The following is a 14,236-nucleotide window of genomic DNA, read 5'->3' on the forward strand; positions in this document are numbered from 1 at the left end:
ACAGAACACTAAAAATTCTTCATATGACTTTATATCAAATTTGGCCCTTCTCCAGCTCCATATTTCTTTGCCTCCATCTTATTTGAAATCTGGCATTTTAACGCTTAACCTTCCACCCTCCCAAGTTTAAACCCTGGACTTACATTTTGCAATTGCTCAAAGGCATATTCAAAGCCAGCCTTATAATCAGTGGTTCCTTGGGCCTCCATTCCTTCTACATCCTCTTTGAAGACCTTCTTGTTGCGGATATTAGCTTGGACTAAATGTTTAAAACAGGACACAGGTTGCGCCTTCTGGTTAAACTGAAAGACAGAAAATTATAATCCATTAGACTAGTTAAGGGCACCATGCAAAAGCTGCTAACCTGATCAGCTTCCACCAACTGGGTTTAGTGAATAACAGCTGTAAATGTTTTGAGTAATACTGAGCCATGATAACATACTTAGGTCAGCTGAGACAATCAATTGAGGAGTCAAGGAAGGTCAGAAGAAAATTACTACTACTTCCAGAGACTGACTTTCCTTTAAAATATGATTGTATCCTATTTCAAAATATTGGAACCCTTCCAGTTGATAAAGTTTCTGCAGCTGTGCTGTTCAAGATCCAGCTATAAAGGATGTAAGAACAAAAGAAGACACACAGCAAAGGGACAGCTTGGTTTCCCACTACCCTTGGAAATGATGATCAATTGCAATATACTGGTAAGGACCTGCCTCAACTAGTGCTAAAGCAAAACTCTTGAAACTGGCATTGTTTCAACAGGAACTTCTATTGAGAGTTAGTGATAGCAGTAGTAGAGCAAGGCAAGATCTAAATTCTTCCCACATGAAATGTCACATTAAAACTGTCCTTTCAAACCCCTTCCTAGTGTCCAACCATCCGGTTTGATTTTAGCCAATCCATAGGTGTGAAGTTGTTATGGGAACCGGAGTGATAAAATGCAGTTCTCAAGATTTCAGTTCCTTTGCGGTCCAGTCTTATCCATATGGAGATAAGGCAGATGGCTGCAGGCATACCCCTCCCATCTTTTACACTCAGAGAGGGTCATTTCAAATAAGGTAAAACAAAGCAAAGGAAATACATCTCAGAGCCCACAGAACCTCCCCCCTCTCAACAGAATGGCAGTACCCTAAAATGGAATGCACAAGCAAGTGAAATGGATTAAATGAATTGAGGGTCGGAGAGGTTTCAACTTGTAGTGAGTGTATCTTAGAGAGAGATCAATCAGCAGTCCAAGATCTATCCCTGCTTTTTTGCATGAGTGGGCATATAAATATCAAGATTTCAGCTTACTATAACCTAGGGATAATGGGAATTGTAGTTCTATTTTAAAGGGAAGGAACACAATGACCTCAAACTGATATTTCCAATTACCACTGCAGCTTGCAATTAACAGGGTTCTCTAGGAGAAAGTATGCCAATTAAAATGCATAACAAGTGCACAGCGGATATGCCCACTGGGGAAGATAGTTTATGGTCTTCCCACCCTCTTGTGAAAGGAAGAGCTGCAGATTATACCTCCAATCACACAAAGAAAGATGCAGTTTGGATAAGGTTGTGCTAAAGAAGTGCAGAAAGGAGTGGCTGAAATAAACATGGTTTCCCCCCTAGGCTGGGGGTCACAGCCCTCTTACTGATGACCACATTCCGTACTCAGGTTTCTGTAGGAATAGACTGACATTAAGGAATAACAAAAACCTTCGTTCCTGTTGAGAGTGATTGAGAATTGAATGAATTTGTGGATAGCATAACTGGGATTGCCCAAACATATTTTTTGCAGGGCATTTTAATGCTTTATCACAAGGTCACAGCCTCAGTGAAGTGGGTGCTCTATGCTAAATTGTTGTTGGGAGAGAGCAGGCTTCTCTTGCATAGAGTTTGGCCAGCAGGTGAACTGAAAAAAAACAACACTCATTTTTGCTTATGGCTTAGTTTGCTGGAAATACAGAACATTAATTTAGAAGGCAGTGATCCAGCAAAAGTAACGAGGCTAGACTTGTTAATTAGGCCAGCCATGTTTCTGCCAGTCAACAAGCACATGATAGGGTTACGGAGAATGATGGAATTTTTATTTTCTTTCATGGTGTGCCTTAATTCTGACTTATAAAAAGAGCAAATTTACAGGACTTTATTGAGGGGAAGAAGAACAAGATTAATTTAAGTCAAATTAAACATTAATTCAGGAAGATAACCTAAAATACATAGTACAAAACTGAAAAGTACTTAGCAGGCAATTCCTCAAGCTTTCTCCATGTCCTTTACGCTCAGGATCAGGTTTTGGGAGTAAAAACAGTACATTTGCTAATTGTTCCTGATGTGGCCAGGATTGTGACAGTTGGGGATTCATCCTATCTGAAAATCTGTCTTGGAAAATTCTAATTTTTCAGGTGGGATGCAGCTGAGCAGCAGAGATGCCAATATTAAGAAAACCTTCAGGGGACACCCATTAAGAAATGACAGGAAATTTCAGGAATGACACCTCCTTCTAACACTGCCAGGAAAAAAGACATTGTCCTCCTGTAAGTTTGCCAGCTGTTAAAAAAAAGTGTGTGTGTGGGGAGACAGTAATAAACCACTAACTTGTGGCCGATGGAAAAATTGGCATGCCAGCTAATTACAGTTCAGGCTTGACTCTTGGACACTCTTATTAGTTAAACAGAAATCTGGATCTGGATGAACTAACTTTAAAATCACGGCACCACTGACAACTTTCAACCTAGTGCCTTCCAGTTAGGTGGGGATGTTGTAGGTTTGCTCTTCTCAAGCCATGGTCTATTTATTTCTTGCTAAAGTATCCTCCGAAGTCCTCCAGATGGCTTTCGTGCCTGAAGCAGAACTATAACTCAAGTCTCCTGGCCTCTAGTCTCGTGCTGTAACCATGCACCATTTAATAATTTAAATTTAAAATAACTTTAAAATCTTAGTCTGTCCTCTGGCAAGGAATTCTTGAAATTATAGTCCAAATATGTTCAACTCTCAGTTTCCTATTTGATTTATAGGTGATGCATAATGCTGTCAATAAATAAGTCTTCTGCTGTCAAGAAGCTACAGATTGTACTCCTAAATTGTTTAGGTTTTCCTTTGTAACAAAGACTGTTGTTATGGAAACTATTTAAGGAGGAATAAACTTGATTTAAAGCAATCCACCAGGCCCAGTGGATATAAATGGTAAAGTTTTAGTGATATTTTAGATTTTGTTTTTTGGTTTGGACACATGAAACATTTGTCCTACAGTGCCAAGGACACCACGCTGCCAGATTCACTTCACATGTATACATACTGTACATATATACATAGGCTCTGTCCCTCAAAGGCAGAAAAATGTTGAAGGCCAGTACAATAAATAAAACATTAGAGTCAGTGTGATGTATAGGATGAGTATTATATAAACCAAAGTGGGATTTTCATCACTGAAGATAGCCCTCCTCAGCTGTGCTAGTCACTGGGACCAATTTAGCTTATGGATTTGTCAGCCTGCTTATGCTGTTCTACACATCTGTGTTCTCCATCTCTCATGCACTTCCCACCCTTTCTACTGAGAGTATTTCTTGAAGCTGTGATGGTACCATTCCTTCTTATCTTCAGAAGAAAGTTGGTATAAGAGGGACCAGTGGTTCTCAGGCTAGTGTCAACATATTCCAGCTGTGAACTTGAAAATAACAGCCAAAGGACCATTAACTTGGAAAGAAGGGGGGCGGGGGAAGAGTCTAGAATTTAAACTCTGGAGCAACTATCCAAGCATACATACACACATACATACACACACACACACACCCTGCTTTGTGAGATAACATAGGCAGATTTTTCTGCTGTATTGGCTTATGTTTTGTCTGTAATGAAGTATCAGAATTTGGTAAATCGTGTCCAAAAGTCTACTAACAAGCCCTTTCTAGAATAAGGGATGGAGAGTCTACAGTTCTGTCAGCCCTTATCCAAACAAATAAGGATGGATGGGAAGCAAGACCTACCCGCAAAAAAAACCAAAACCCTCTCTCAAACAACTATAGAAGAGAGGCAAGGTTTATTCTTCCATGAGCTGAATTTAAAATAAAAAACTGGAAGGCTTTTCAGTTTGAATGGCTGAACCCTTCCTCTTCCATAAAGCACCATGTGCTTGCTAGAGAGCTGAATGTCATTCATAGAGATATCTAAGCTGAATTAGGTTGTTCCTTACTTTTTCCAAGCCATAGCAGACATGAGAGGACACCTCTCCTCTTCCAGAAGCTTAACACTTGCCAGAGGACTAGGAGAGCAAACAATAACAGGTAAAAAGGACCCTCTATTTTAGATTAGGGACAGGGATATGACAGGTAGAAAGAGGCTGTTGAGCAAGTGGCTGCGATCCTTAGATGTCCCTTTCCATGTATCTATCCAGCCGGAGGCAGCAGCTTGGGAAGACATTCCTAAAAGGAGTTCAGCTTTGCTAATGCCGCCAATTTCATTCTTGATCTTCTGCAGCTATAAACCACAACACGTTCTTGCCTGCAAACGAACCTTTCCAGGTCCAGGAAAGAGCCCAGCCTCTTTCATGAGCATCATCCTCTCAGTCAAAGCTTTCCTTTTCCTCATCCTTGTCATACCTACTGGCTATGTCCCTCCCCTCCCCCCCCCCCCGCAACTCCCACCACAAAGAACCACCTTGTGCAAACAGAACGGCTTGTCAAAGCTGGCACAGAGGAAATGGCAGTGTAGGATGCAATTTATTTCTTGCAGGTGTGTTTTGTCATTTGCAATCGATCAAAGGCAAAGAACAGTCAGGAGTGTGGGAAAAGGAAAGGTGACAGAAATGGTAAATTGGGCTGCAGGAGCTGCATGAGGCAGAAGCCAAGGCTTCAGATGGGCATCTCCCTCTCCCCCACTCCCTGTTATACAAGGTAACAAATCAGACAACTAAAGAGCACGGTTGTTTTCGCAGGGCTGATGTGGCATTTTGGTTTGAGATGTTTTCAGAACTTGTTTCTTAGAGAAGCTATGGTTTAACTCCTAGAGGCTGGTAAGTACAAGAGCAGGCATTAAATGCACCACATCAAACCCAGGATAACAGCTTTGGTCATTAAGTTCTCTTGCTGCTGGAGAAATACTTATCTTGCTCCTGAGTGGTTGGTTCTTTCACCTTTACTTTTCTGTCACCTGTACTATCACGCCTGCCACTGATACCATTGAATTTATATGAGCCCTGAGCAGAAGCCACATAGATTGGCTTCAGTATGAACTGTGAACCATCAACTTCTTCCAAATTGTGCTATTATCTAATAGCAATGAAAATTAGGTTTTAGGTTTAGGTTTTATTGTATTTGTATACCGCCCTTCTCCCAAAGGACTCAGGGCGGTGAACAGGGCATACATAAAAAATACCAGATACCAAAATTAAAAAAGAATTAAATAGTAGCCCAGCTAAAACAGTCAATAACAATATACAATATAAAAATCCCCATTAAAACCCCAACATATCCCCATCAGGCCAGGCCGGCTTCTTCAAATAAATGGGTGTTCAGACCGCGTCGGAAGGAGCGAAGGTCAGGTGCCGTCCGGAGCTCAACCGGCAGCTGATTCCATAAAGCCGGAGCGCCCACAGAGAAGGCCCTCCCCCTGGGGGCCACCATTAATTGATGAAAGCAATAGTCTACTGTGGTGATGGATTCTCAAGTATTTATAGCATTTGTATTGTAGTTATTGCAATGTAAATAATCATATATCATTGTAGATTTATTACTATTGCACTATTTGATACTCTTTCATTCAAATGCTTTCGATCAGACCTTTGGATTGTAGGAAAAAGTTTGGCACTATGCTGAAAAATCCAAAGAAGTGCAATATCTAAGCAAAAAACATGTCTATCAATCTGGATTGTGAAAATTGTCAATCTATTTAACTTCAGATAAGTTGAGTTTTCCAACATCCCTAGAGAGCAAAGATTTCTTGCAAGCTTTCTTTCTTTTATCTTTAGGCATATATGAATTGCTACAATACACCTGACAGTTTCTTATGGTTAGCTTGTAAATCTATAGACTATGGGCCTGTCCTTTTTGTCCTATGTGTACCTTCCCCACTTTCATCTGCATGATTGGCAGCATATCTCACAAGTGTGAACACAGGTATTAATTCAAAAATGGTTGCATGGTCACATTACAGTAAAAGGGAAATATGACATTATGGTGCATTGATATTACCCTGTAACAAATTTTAACAGATCTGCACACAAAGCACTCATGTTAGTTACACCTTTATTTAGTGGCCAAATGACCCACTATCACTCAGAATAGAGGTGTGCTGATGTGAATTCCCTTTGCTAAATATCTACACAACAATTATAATGTTTACCAATAGGTTGTGGTACAATTTAGTGCTATTCAATCTGCTCTCTTTCCTAAATGTGGGCATGTATATTTATGTAAGAAAGGATATATGTGGTTTTTATATTTATAGGTATGTGCATGTGCCTATAACTATAATGTAATTAAGAGAATCTTAATAGAATCTTAATAGAGAAATCCATCAATTACTGCTGTGGATGGTATGACAATGAAGAAAATATTAGATTCTGCATCTCGCTTCCTTATTTTGTGTGCTCAGCACAAATCTGCATATACTCTCTTGGTCTGCATTCCATTTTTAAAAAAAATCTGGAATGAGGAAGAAAAGCATTATTGAAGATATAAAAGCAAATATAGCCAAATTCATAACAAAACTAGTATTAAAGATGGTATAGGCTACTACAAGATTTCACAATGCTTATTAGCATTTATTATTTCTATAATTACACTTCCCAATCCAGTGGGTGCCATATTGGTGGAAAGCTGCCTGTGTCTTTGCCCCTTACTTTCCTACCATAGTCTGGCTACTCACAGAAGCAACATTAACGTAGTCATCATCTGAGAGTGTGTCCAACATGTCATAGACTGAGGTCTTCATCAGCTTCAGTGTCAGGCCACTGACACTACCACTCCTGTAACAGAAGATAAGGTAGAGCTCATTATGCATCTCTTTCATTAAGGGCCTTTCCTTGCTTCCAGAAGCATGACCCAGCAACGTATTTCCTTTGCTGTGACTCACGAGGTTGCCTTCATCTTGCTCCTAGCCCGAATCTGAGACAGCTTAAGATTGCTCTTAGCTGTTCTAATTTCAAAATGCTTTCCCCCATCAGCAGGCAACAAACTGTAGGAACTTAATCACGAGTACCTTCGGATGTACTTCAGTGCTCATTCTGTCAATCACAAGTCACCATAGGGAGGAATCAGCCCACCCCCACCCCCCGCCCAGCACTATGGTCCACTTCAGATTGGTGAGGACATATTCCTCCCCTCAGGTTTCTGACTCAGCAGTGTCCTTGCTTGTTTCTTTCAAATAGAAACATTCTTCAGTCCATATCCAGGAGGGTTTTTTGCAACAGCCATTGATAATTATTATAAGCTTGATTTGAATCCACTCCAGAGTCAAAGCTTTTTTTTTTAATCACCCACAGGCTATAGTTTTAAAACTAGTTGATTAAGCAGCACATGCCACTAAATGTACCTGGGACCTCTGAATAAATAAGCATAGGATCAAATGTTAAAATTCTTCCATTCTCATAGCTGTGATAATTAATTCTCACAGCTGTGAGAATTAATCCTTTGTTGGAAAAGATGGAAGGTAAAAAAAGGAGATTCCTGGGATCAGCAAATCAATATGGATGACTTGTGGCTTTAAAAGCTTTCCAGCCTTATTGCTGTTTACCTAGGCATAAGTTATGCCAAATTAAATAGGATTGATTTTCCAGCAAAATGGGTTTTAGCATATGTGCTGATTGCATCTAACCTTTCTTTCATACACATCTGTGCCTTCAAAATCTTGAAGCAATATATCCTAGCTCAGCTGCATACAACTGCAACCCACTGCTCACTAAATTCCCAAAAGGAATTTAGAGCTGACCTTGAAAGAGCCATTAAGGAGGGACTTAGACAAGGGATTATGGAGTCCAAAGACTGAAGCAAGAACAAAGAAAAAAATTTAAAATAACCCTGTCTTGTTTTTGTTTAGTAAAAGATGGGACAGACAAAAACTCGGATAGGCCCAGATTCCTCCCAAAGCACTTTGAACACAGCTGGGCACTACAAATAGGGTGCAGATTGGTAAAGGAAACAGCAAATTTTAGGCTGCTCCAACTCTGAGGAAAGAATGGCCCACTCCTATCTCCTCACAAAGTTTAGAGCTTTGGGAGAGTTATATATTGACTGTGAGGGAGGAAAGTCTTATCCTCTTTGTCAGCCAGATCAGCCAAATCCACTAATGTGAGGAGAGCTTTTGCAGTCAGATTGTCCTGATATCTGAAGCACCAGGTATGTTATATTTCCTTTCCATGATTATCTTATGCTGCGGAAACAGCCTCTCCTGCCCACTGAGCCTCCAAATTCATTTCAAGAATTTTAGCATTTTACTGGGACCCAAACAATGAGATATAGTCTGAAAATATGACAAGTGGAAAATTGTAGGGAAAAATACTCACACATCCACAATGATCACCATGTCTTTTGGAGATGAGGCCCCTTGAATGTACCTGCATTAAGCAAAAAGAGAAATAAAATGAGAACTTGCATTCAATAGACTTTGTGAGTTTAGATAAAGGCTGAAGGTATCACTATAAGGACCTGCCTTACTACCTTTAGCAGGCTCAGGTAGCACCTTTAAGGGGGAAGTTTTGGGGTGCTATTACAGAGAATTCAACCATTTCAGAAAATTCAACAATTTCATTAAGAGAATAAAGACATTTGAATGTTCTTTTCAAGATTCCACAGTATCTTGAGCTGAGCCGGTTCTGCTGAAGAGATGGACAAAGAATAGCATGGATGTTGGCATAATAATTAGGTGTCAGTTCATACAAGCCACATCTATTATTTATGGTCAGTCCTGGAGAGCTGAAATGTGACTAGACAGTCTCTTAGTTGGGAAATCAGAGCAGCTTAAAAGATGAAATAAAAAAAGAAGCTTGTATCCATTTGTTACTTTGATCTACTACATTTGTACGTTTTCTGGGCACATTTCTAGCTATTTTTGTGCAATCAAAAATGTATAAAACAATTTTTAAAAATGAATACAGACTAATTTTACATAATGACTAATTTTACTTTTGATTCATTTTTTTACTTTATAGTTTTTGGAATAAAAAGAAAAATCTCCCTGGAGTTCAACTCAACTCCTTGTGATAATATGGATGCATTTGCATTATTTGGGAGGCAGTGGTTTCCTATTGTTATTTTGTTTCCGGACGCATTACTCTAATATCTATAGTCTTGAGATTTCCTGATGGTTGCCTATCCAAGTGCAAACCACGTAAGCCTTGCCAGATGCTATGGACTTTTTAAGAGACTGGCAATGAAATTACAAAGGTTGCAGACATGTGCTCTCTTTAAATGTAAGTTTGCTAAACTGTGACCTCTTCATTGCCTTTAAATAGATTTATATTTATTTACTTACTTATTTACATTTATTAGTATCCTGCCTTTATTACTTTTACAAATAACTCAAGGAGATGAACCTATCTAATACTTCTTCCTCCTCTTAGTTTCCTCACAACAACAACCCTCTGAGGTGGATTGAGCTGAGAGGGAATGAATGGCCCAAAGCTGGTTTTCATGGCTTTGAACTCACAGTCTTCTGGTTTCTAGCCTCCTGCCTTAACTACTAGACCAAAGTGGTTGACAAAGTATTCCACTAAGTACCTAAACAATGTTATTTCCTATTGTTCTAGATGAGCCCAAAGTATAAGAACAGCTAATTGATCACCAAAATATACTCTTCTTGGCACGTAGTTCTCTACAGATTCCAATTCTCCTCCAGATGTTGAGAATGCCATATTTTTCTATGAAATAAGCTTCTACATGTATGTGAGTACACCATTATCTAACCAGATGCTCACTAGTCACCTTTTTAAATTCATTTTGAGATCTTTAGAATTGGTCACTTCCTTTGCTATCTTGTCTTGTGTCCTTCCACCCTATCATGCCATCTAAAACAATCTCTTTCTCCCTCTGGATCATGTTGTTTCAGAATGTTGCATTATTTTTTTCTCCAAAATCATCTCTGGTTCTTCCATTATTACAATTCATTGAAGCACAGCATACAACTTATAAGTAACCTATGGAATCCTACTTTTAACCAAAATATGCAATATTTTGTCAGAGCAATGAAAACGGCACTGCAGTGGCACACCATAAGCATTTGCCCTTTGATACCCCTGGAAAAGGGCAGAGTTTGTATCGCAATGCCATTTGTATCACTCTGCCCACCCCCTTCTAGCCTGCAGAAGCTGCTACCCACAACATCCTATAAGATACCAAAGGAAACTTTCTGATGCATATTTTAGCCCTTTCCTTCATAACTAAGGACTAAAAAAGTAAAATAAATCTATTCTTTTATTTCCATTCATTTATTTACAATCTACACTTTTATTTCCATGGCTCCATAGCAATTTATTACATCCTCCTCCTTTCTCTTAGCTTAACAGCTTTACAATGTAACAGCTTTCCTTTCACTTAATTCATTTGTTAATTCATGCTCTTTACCGTGAATTATGTCTAAAGGTCTAGGCAAGCTAAGCTGATACAGAGGCTAACCTGAGTTTAAAAACCTTGGTAGGCTAAAGGTTTTAGTTCAGGCACTGGCATTGGTTTTACTCTTTCACCCTCCATTAGCATACTGTTCTGTACCAGCCTGTTACCGGCCTTGCAGAAAGGCAACCCCTGTACAAACGGCAGAGGCTGGAAAGCGTCTGAGGCTGGAAAACGTCTGCCAAGTTTATTACACAAACAAACAACAAAACATGAAACAAGATACCGGAGCTTTGATCCTCAAACGGAGCGGTTGCTTTCAGCAACCAGCCCTTCCCCAAACACTCCCTTTATTAGAGTTCAGGGCGTGGCCTCCCTGTGCCTCCTTCCGAGAAGTCCCACAGCCTTTCTCTGCTTGCTCCTGCTTGACTGCCTCCTGCGTCGGGCGTCCTTGAACAGGGCCAGCTGTGGGTCATCATCATCCGCACTGTCGGGCTCGCGCAGCTGAGTCTCCACCAAGTAAGAGGGCCCTGGCTGGGGGCTCTGCGAAGCCTCCAAGCCATCATCAGCAAGTTCATCTTCAACACCCTCCTCCTCCCCCTCGTCTGAGTCATCCGAGTCATCCGACCCGGCTGCCGGACCCACAGGCTGACCCTGAATCACAACACATACATCATAGGTGAGCAAATTATTCAAACAAGGAACCATGCCAGTATCTTCCTGATTATGATCAAGGAACACATGATCCTCTTTTTTGTGATATAAGAGCAGTCGAGAGAACCGACTTTCGAAGAGAACAAAGGAAGATTAAAAGAGAAAGGGCGTGGCCTCCCTGTGCCTCCTTCCGAGAAGTCCCACAGCCTTTCTCTGCTTGCTCCTGCTTGACTGCCTCCTGCGTCGGGCGTCCTTGAACAGGGCCAGCTGTGGGTCATCATCATCCGCACTGTCGGGCTCGCGCAGCTGAGTCTCCACCAAGTAAGAGGGCCCTGGCTGGGGGCTCTGCGAAGCCTCCAAGCCATCATCAGCAAGTTCGTCTTCAACACCCTCCTCCTCCCCCTCGTCTGAGTCATCCGAGTCATCCGACCCGGCTGCCGGACCCACAGGCTGACCCTGAATCACAACACATACATCATAGGTGAGCAAATTATTCAAACAAGGAACCATGCCAGTATCTTCCTGATTATGATCAAGGAACACATGATCCTCTTTTTTGTGATATAAGAGCAGTCGAGAGAACCGACTTTCGAAGAGAACAAAGGAAGATTAAAAGAGAAAGGACTTTTCTTCATCATCATTTGATAATAAATACCTTGAAGAAAACAGTGCTAACTTGCAATGGTTCCAGAGATACAAATTTACCAAGTTGCATAAACCACGGATGGTTGCATTTCATGTTTATGAACTGTCATGCATGAAGATACAATGTTAATGAATATATATTCATACACATACATGCCCACAGACACACTCAGGAATGCAAAAATGCAACTATTAATCCATTGTCTAGTTCAGAGGTGGGGAACGATGGCCCCTTTATGATCTGTGGACTTCAACTCCCAGAATTCCTGAAAGTTGAAGTACACAAGTCATAAATAGCTCACTGTTCCCCATCCCTGGTCTAGATCAAACAAACTCTGGAGGGTAAGCCAGTCAGCAATGCTAGATGGCCTCAAGGATGTGGAATGCACTAGAGTCATAGTGTTCTGCTGCTGTACCTCAGATTAGAACTTAAATATTGAATTCTATCATATTTTTAGTAGTAAAAATTCTGTTGGCACACACATCTATGTTACAATTTTACCTTAAGATTCCTCCTTCCCATATCAGTGGTTTCAAGGACCAAACTATTTAAAAATGGTAAGAAGACAATTACTTGACTCTTTGTAAACAATAAAGATAATTTTTTAAGAATTCCCCTTGTTTTAAAACAATGCATATTAAACCTAAATGAATATGTTTTTCTCTGTAAATCTCAATAACCTTGTTTTGTCTCCCTTTCTCTCTCCCTTTCTCTTCCTTTCTCTCTCCCTTTCTCTCTCTCTCTCTCTCTCCCTTTCTCCCTTTCTCTCTCCCTTTCTCTCTCTCTCTCTCTCTCTCTCTCTCTCTCTCTCTCTCTCTCTCTCTCTCTCTCTCTCTCTCTCTCTCTCTCTCTCTCTCTCTCTCTCTCCGTAAACTGATTTACAGAGTTAAATTGGAATAAAATGTAGGGAGGACAATAGGGATGGATAGACCCCTGTTTTATTTCAGACACATGATATACAGTCAAATTATTATATATGCAGCCCAATTTTTTTTTTAAAAAAATTGGCTCATCATGTAATCAGGAGAAATGTTGGTTTGGGTGATGGCAGGAACTGCTTCAGCACTGATGTACTGAAACATCTACATCTGCAAGCAGTATGCTTGCTCTAAAAGGCGTATTGGAAAGTATGAGCTCCAGCATCTAGTATAAGTCTACTTCATTCATAACACTAAGTCATAACGTGGTGGGTACTTTTGGGCTTAGCATTACACGATACCATCCATTACACATTAATATAAAGTCTGAACCATACTGGCATGGCTCGTTCAGCAAAACATTTTAGCAGTGCTATGTGTAAATACAGTTATAATGGTCTCTAAGAAACTCACAAACAGGAAATCAAGATGAGATATTTTTCCTGGTGTGGCTCCCCATCCATTGTTAATTGAAGTGACACTATTAATAATCAGAACACTGCTTACAGTCATCATGATAAGCAGCCCTCGCAATATTGCCCTATTTCTCTTTAAACTATCTTGTTGAAACTGTTCCTGATCCTTTTGTTGGTTCAGGATAATGTTAACTTCTGCAAACTGGATCTTTTTGCTTCTCTACTGTAATACCAGATCATTTATGAACCAGTTAGAAAGCTGCACAGCCAGGACATACCTATGGGGAAATTAACTATTTACATCCTTCAGGGCAAAACCTGTCCATTAGTTCCTGCAGAGCATCTTTTTCTTACCCATTCCTAGGAATACCAGTCCTCTTATAAATAAAGACTGCTCGCATTAAGAAAGTAAAAAGGATGGTTGGGATTGGGAAAATTAATGGGTCCCCTGCTAAACAAAATCCATAAACATAATGATCAATTAGTGCCAGTATCCACAGACTATTAATGATGTGGCCTGGCTTTTCCTCCAAAGAACATTACTCCACTGAGCCTCATTGAAAGGGCTGCTCCAATTTGCGCGCGTGCGCGCGTGCACACACACACACACACACACACACACACACACAAACACACAGACTGCAGACTGCCTGCCTTCCAGTAGTTTTCTTTCTGCTCAGTTCTTTTTCTTCCCCGTTAAACCCCTCCTCTGGGCAATTAGCAGAGAGTGCGTGTGAATGCAGTAGAGTGGGGTGACAATCAGGAACATTGGCTCTAGGGGACACATTTTTCCTTTTGATGTTTGCAAGAAACTGACAACCCAAGAATGGATTTGTAGCTCTTTCACACACATTGGTTCATTCAGCTCATTCCTCTTTTTACAGCTTCCTCATTTCTATGTGACAGGAGACACCCTCTGGAAAGTTGCTCATGAACCGATAAGCAGAGTGCTTGCCTGCCAGGCTGAGTTATTCCCCACCAGAGTGCAAAAATGCGCAAAAAGCATTAAAAAAATAGTTGCTTCTGCAGAAACAACACACCTAGAAACCATTATTTGTCTGTCTGTTTGCATCTATCTAT

General features: G+C 40.4%; 1 protein-coding gene across 1 annotated transcript in view; it reads right to left on the reverse strand.

The window, feature by feature from the left end:
- The window catches only part of CACNA2D2 (calcium voltage-gated channel auxiliary subunit alpha2delta 2), a gene marked incomplete at both ends in the record, with an annotated part of 725,967 nt that overhangs the window by 100,239 nt on the left and 611,492 nt on the right, over nt 1-14,236 (reverse strand). Inside the window, 3 exons of the mRNA XM_081316808.1 lie at nt 144-302; nt 6,847-6,946; nt 8,483-8,533. Of these exons, the coding sequence (XP_081172934.1) occupies nt 144-302; nt 6,847-6,946; nt 8,483-8,533 (310 nt within the window). The remainder of the gene's footprint in view (nt 1-143; nt 303-6,846; nt 6,947-8,482; nt 8,534-14,236) is intronic.

This window comes from Vipera berus (assembly GCF_964194415.1).
Source record: "Vipera berus genome assembly, chromosome: 2".
Taxonomy (NCBI): domain Eukaryota; kingdom Metazoa; phylum Chordata; class Lepidosauria; order Squamata; family Viperidae; genus Vipera; species Vipera berus.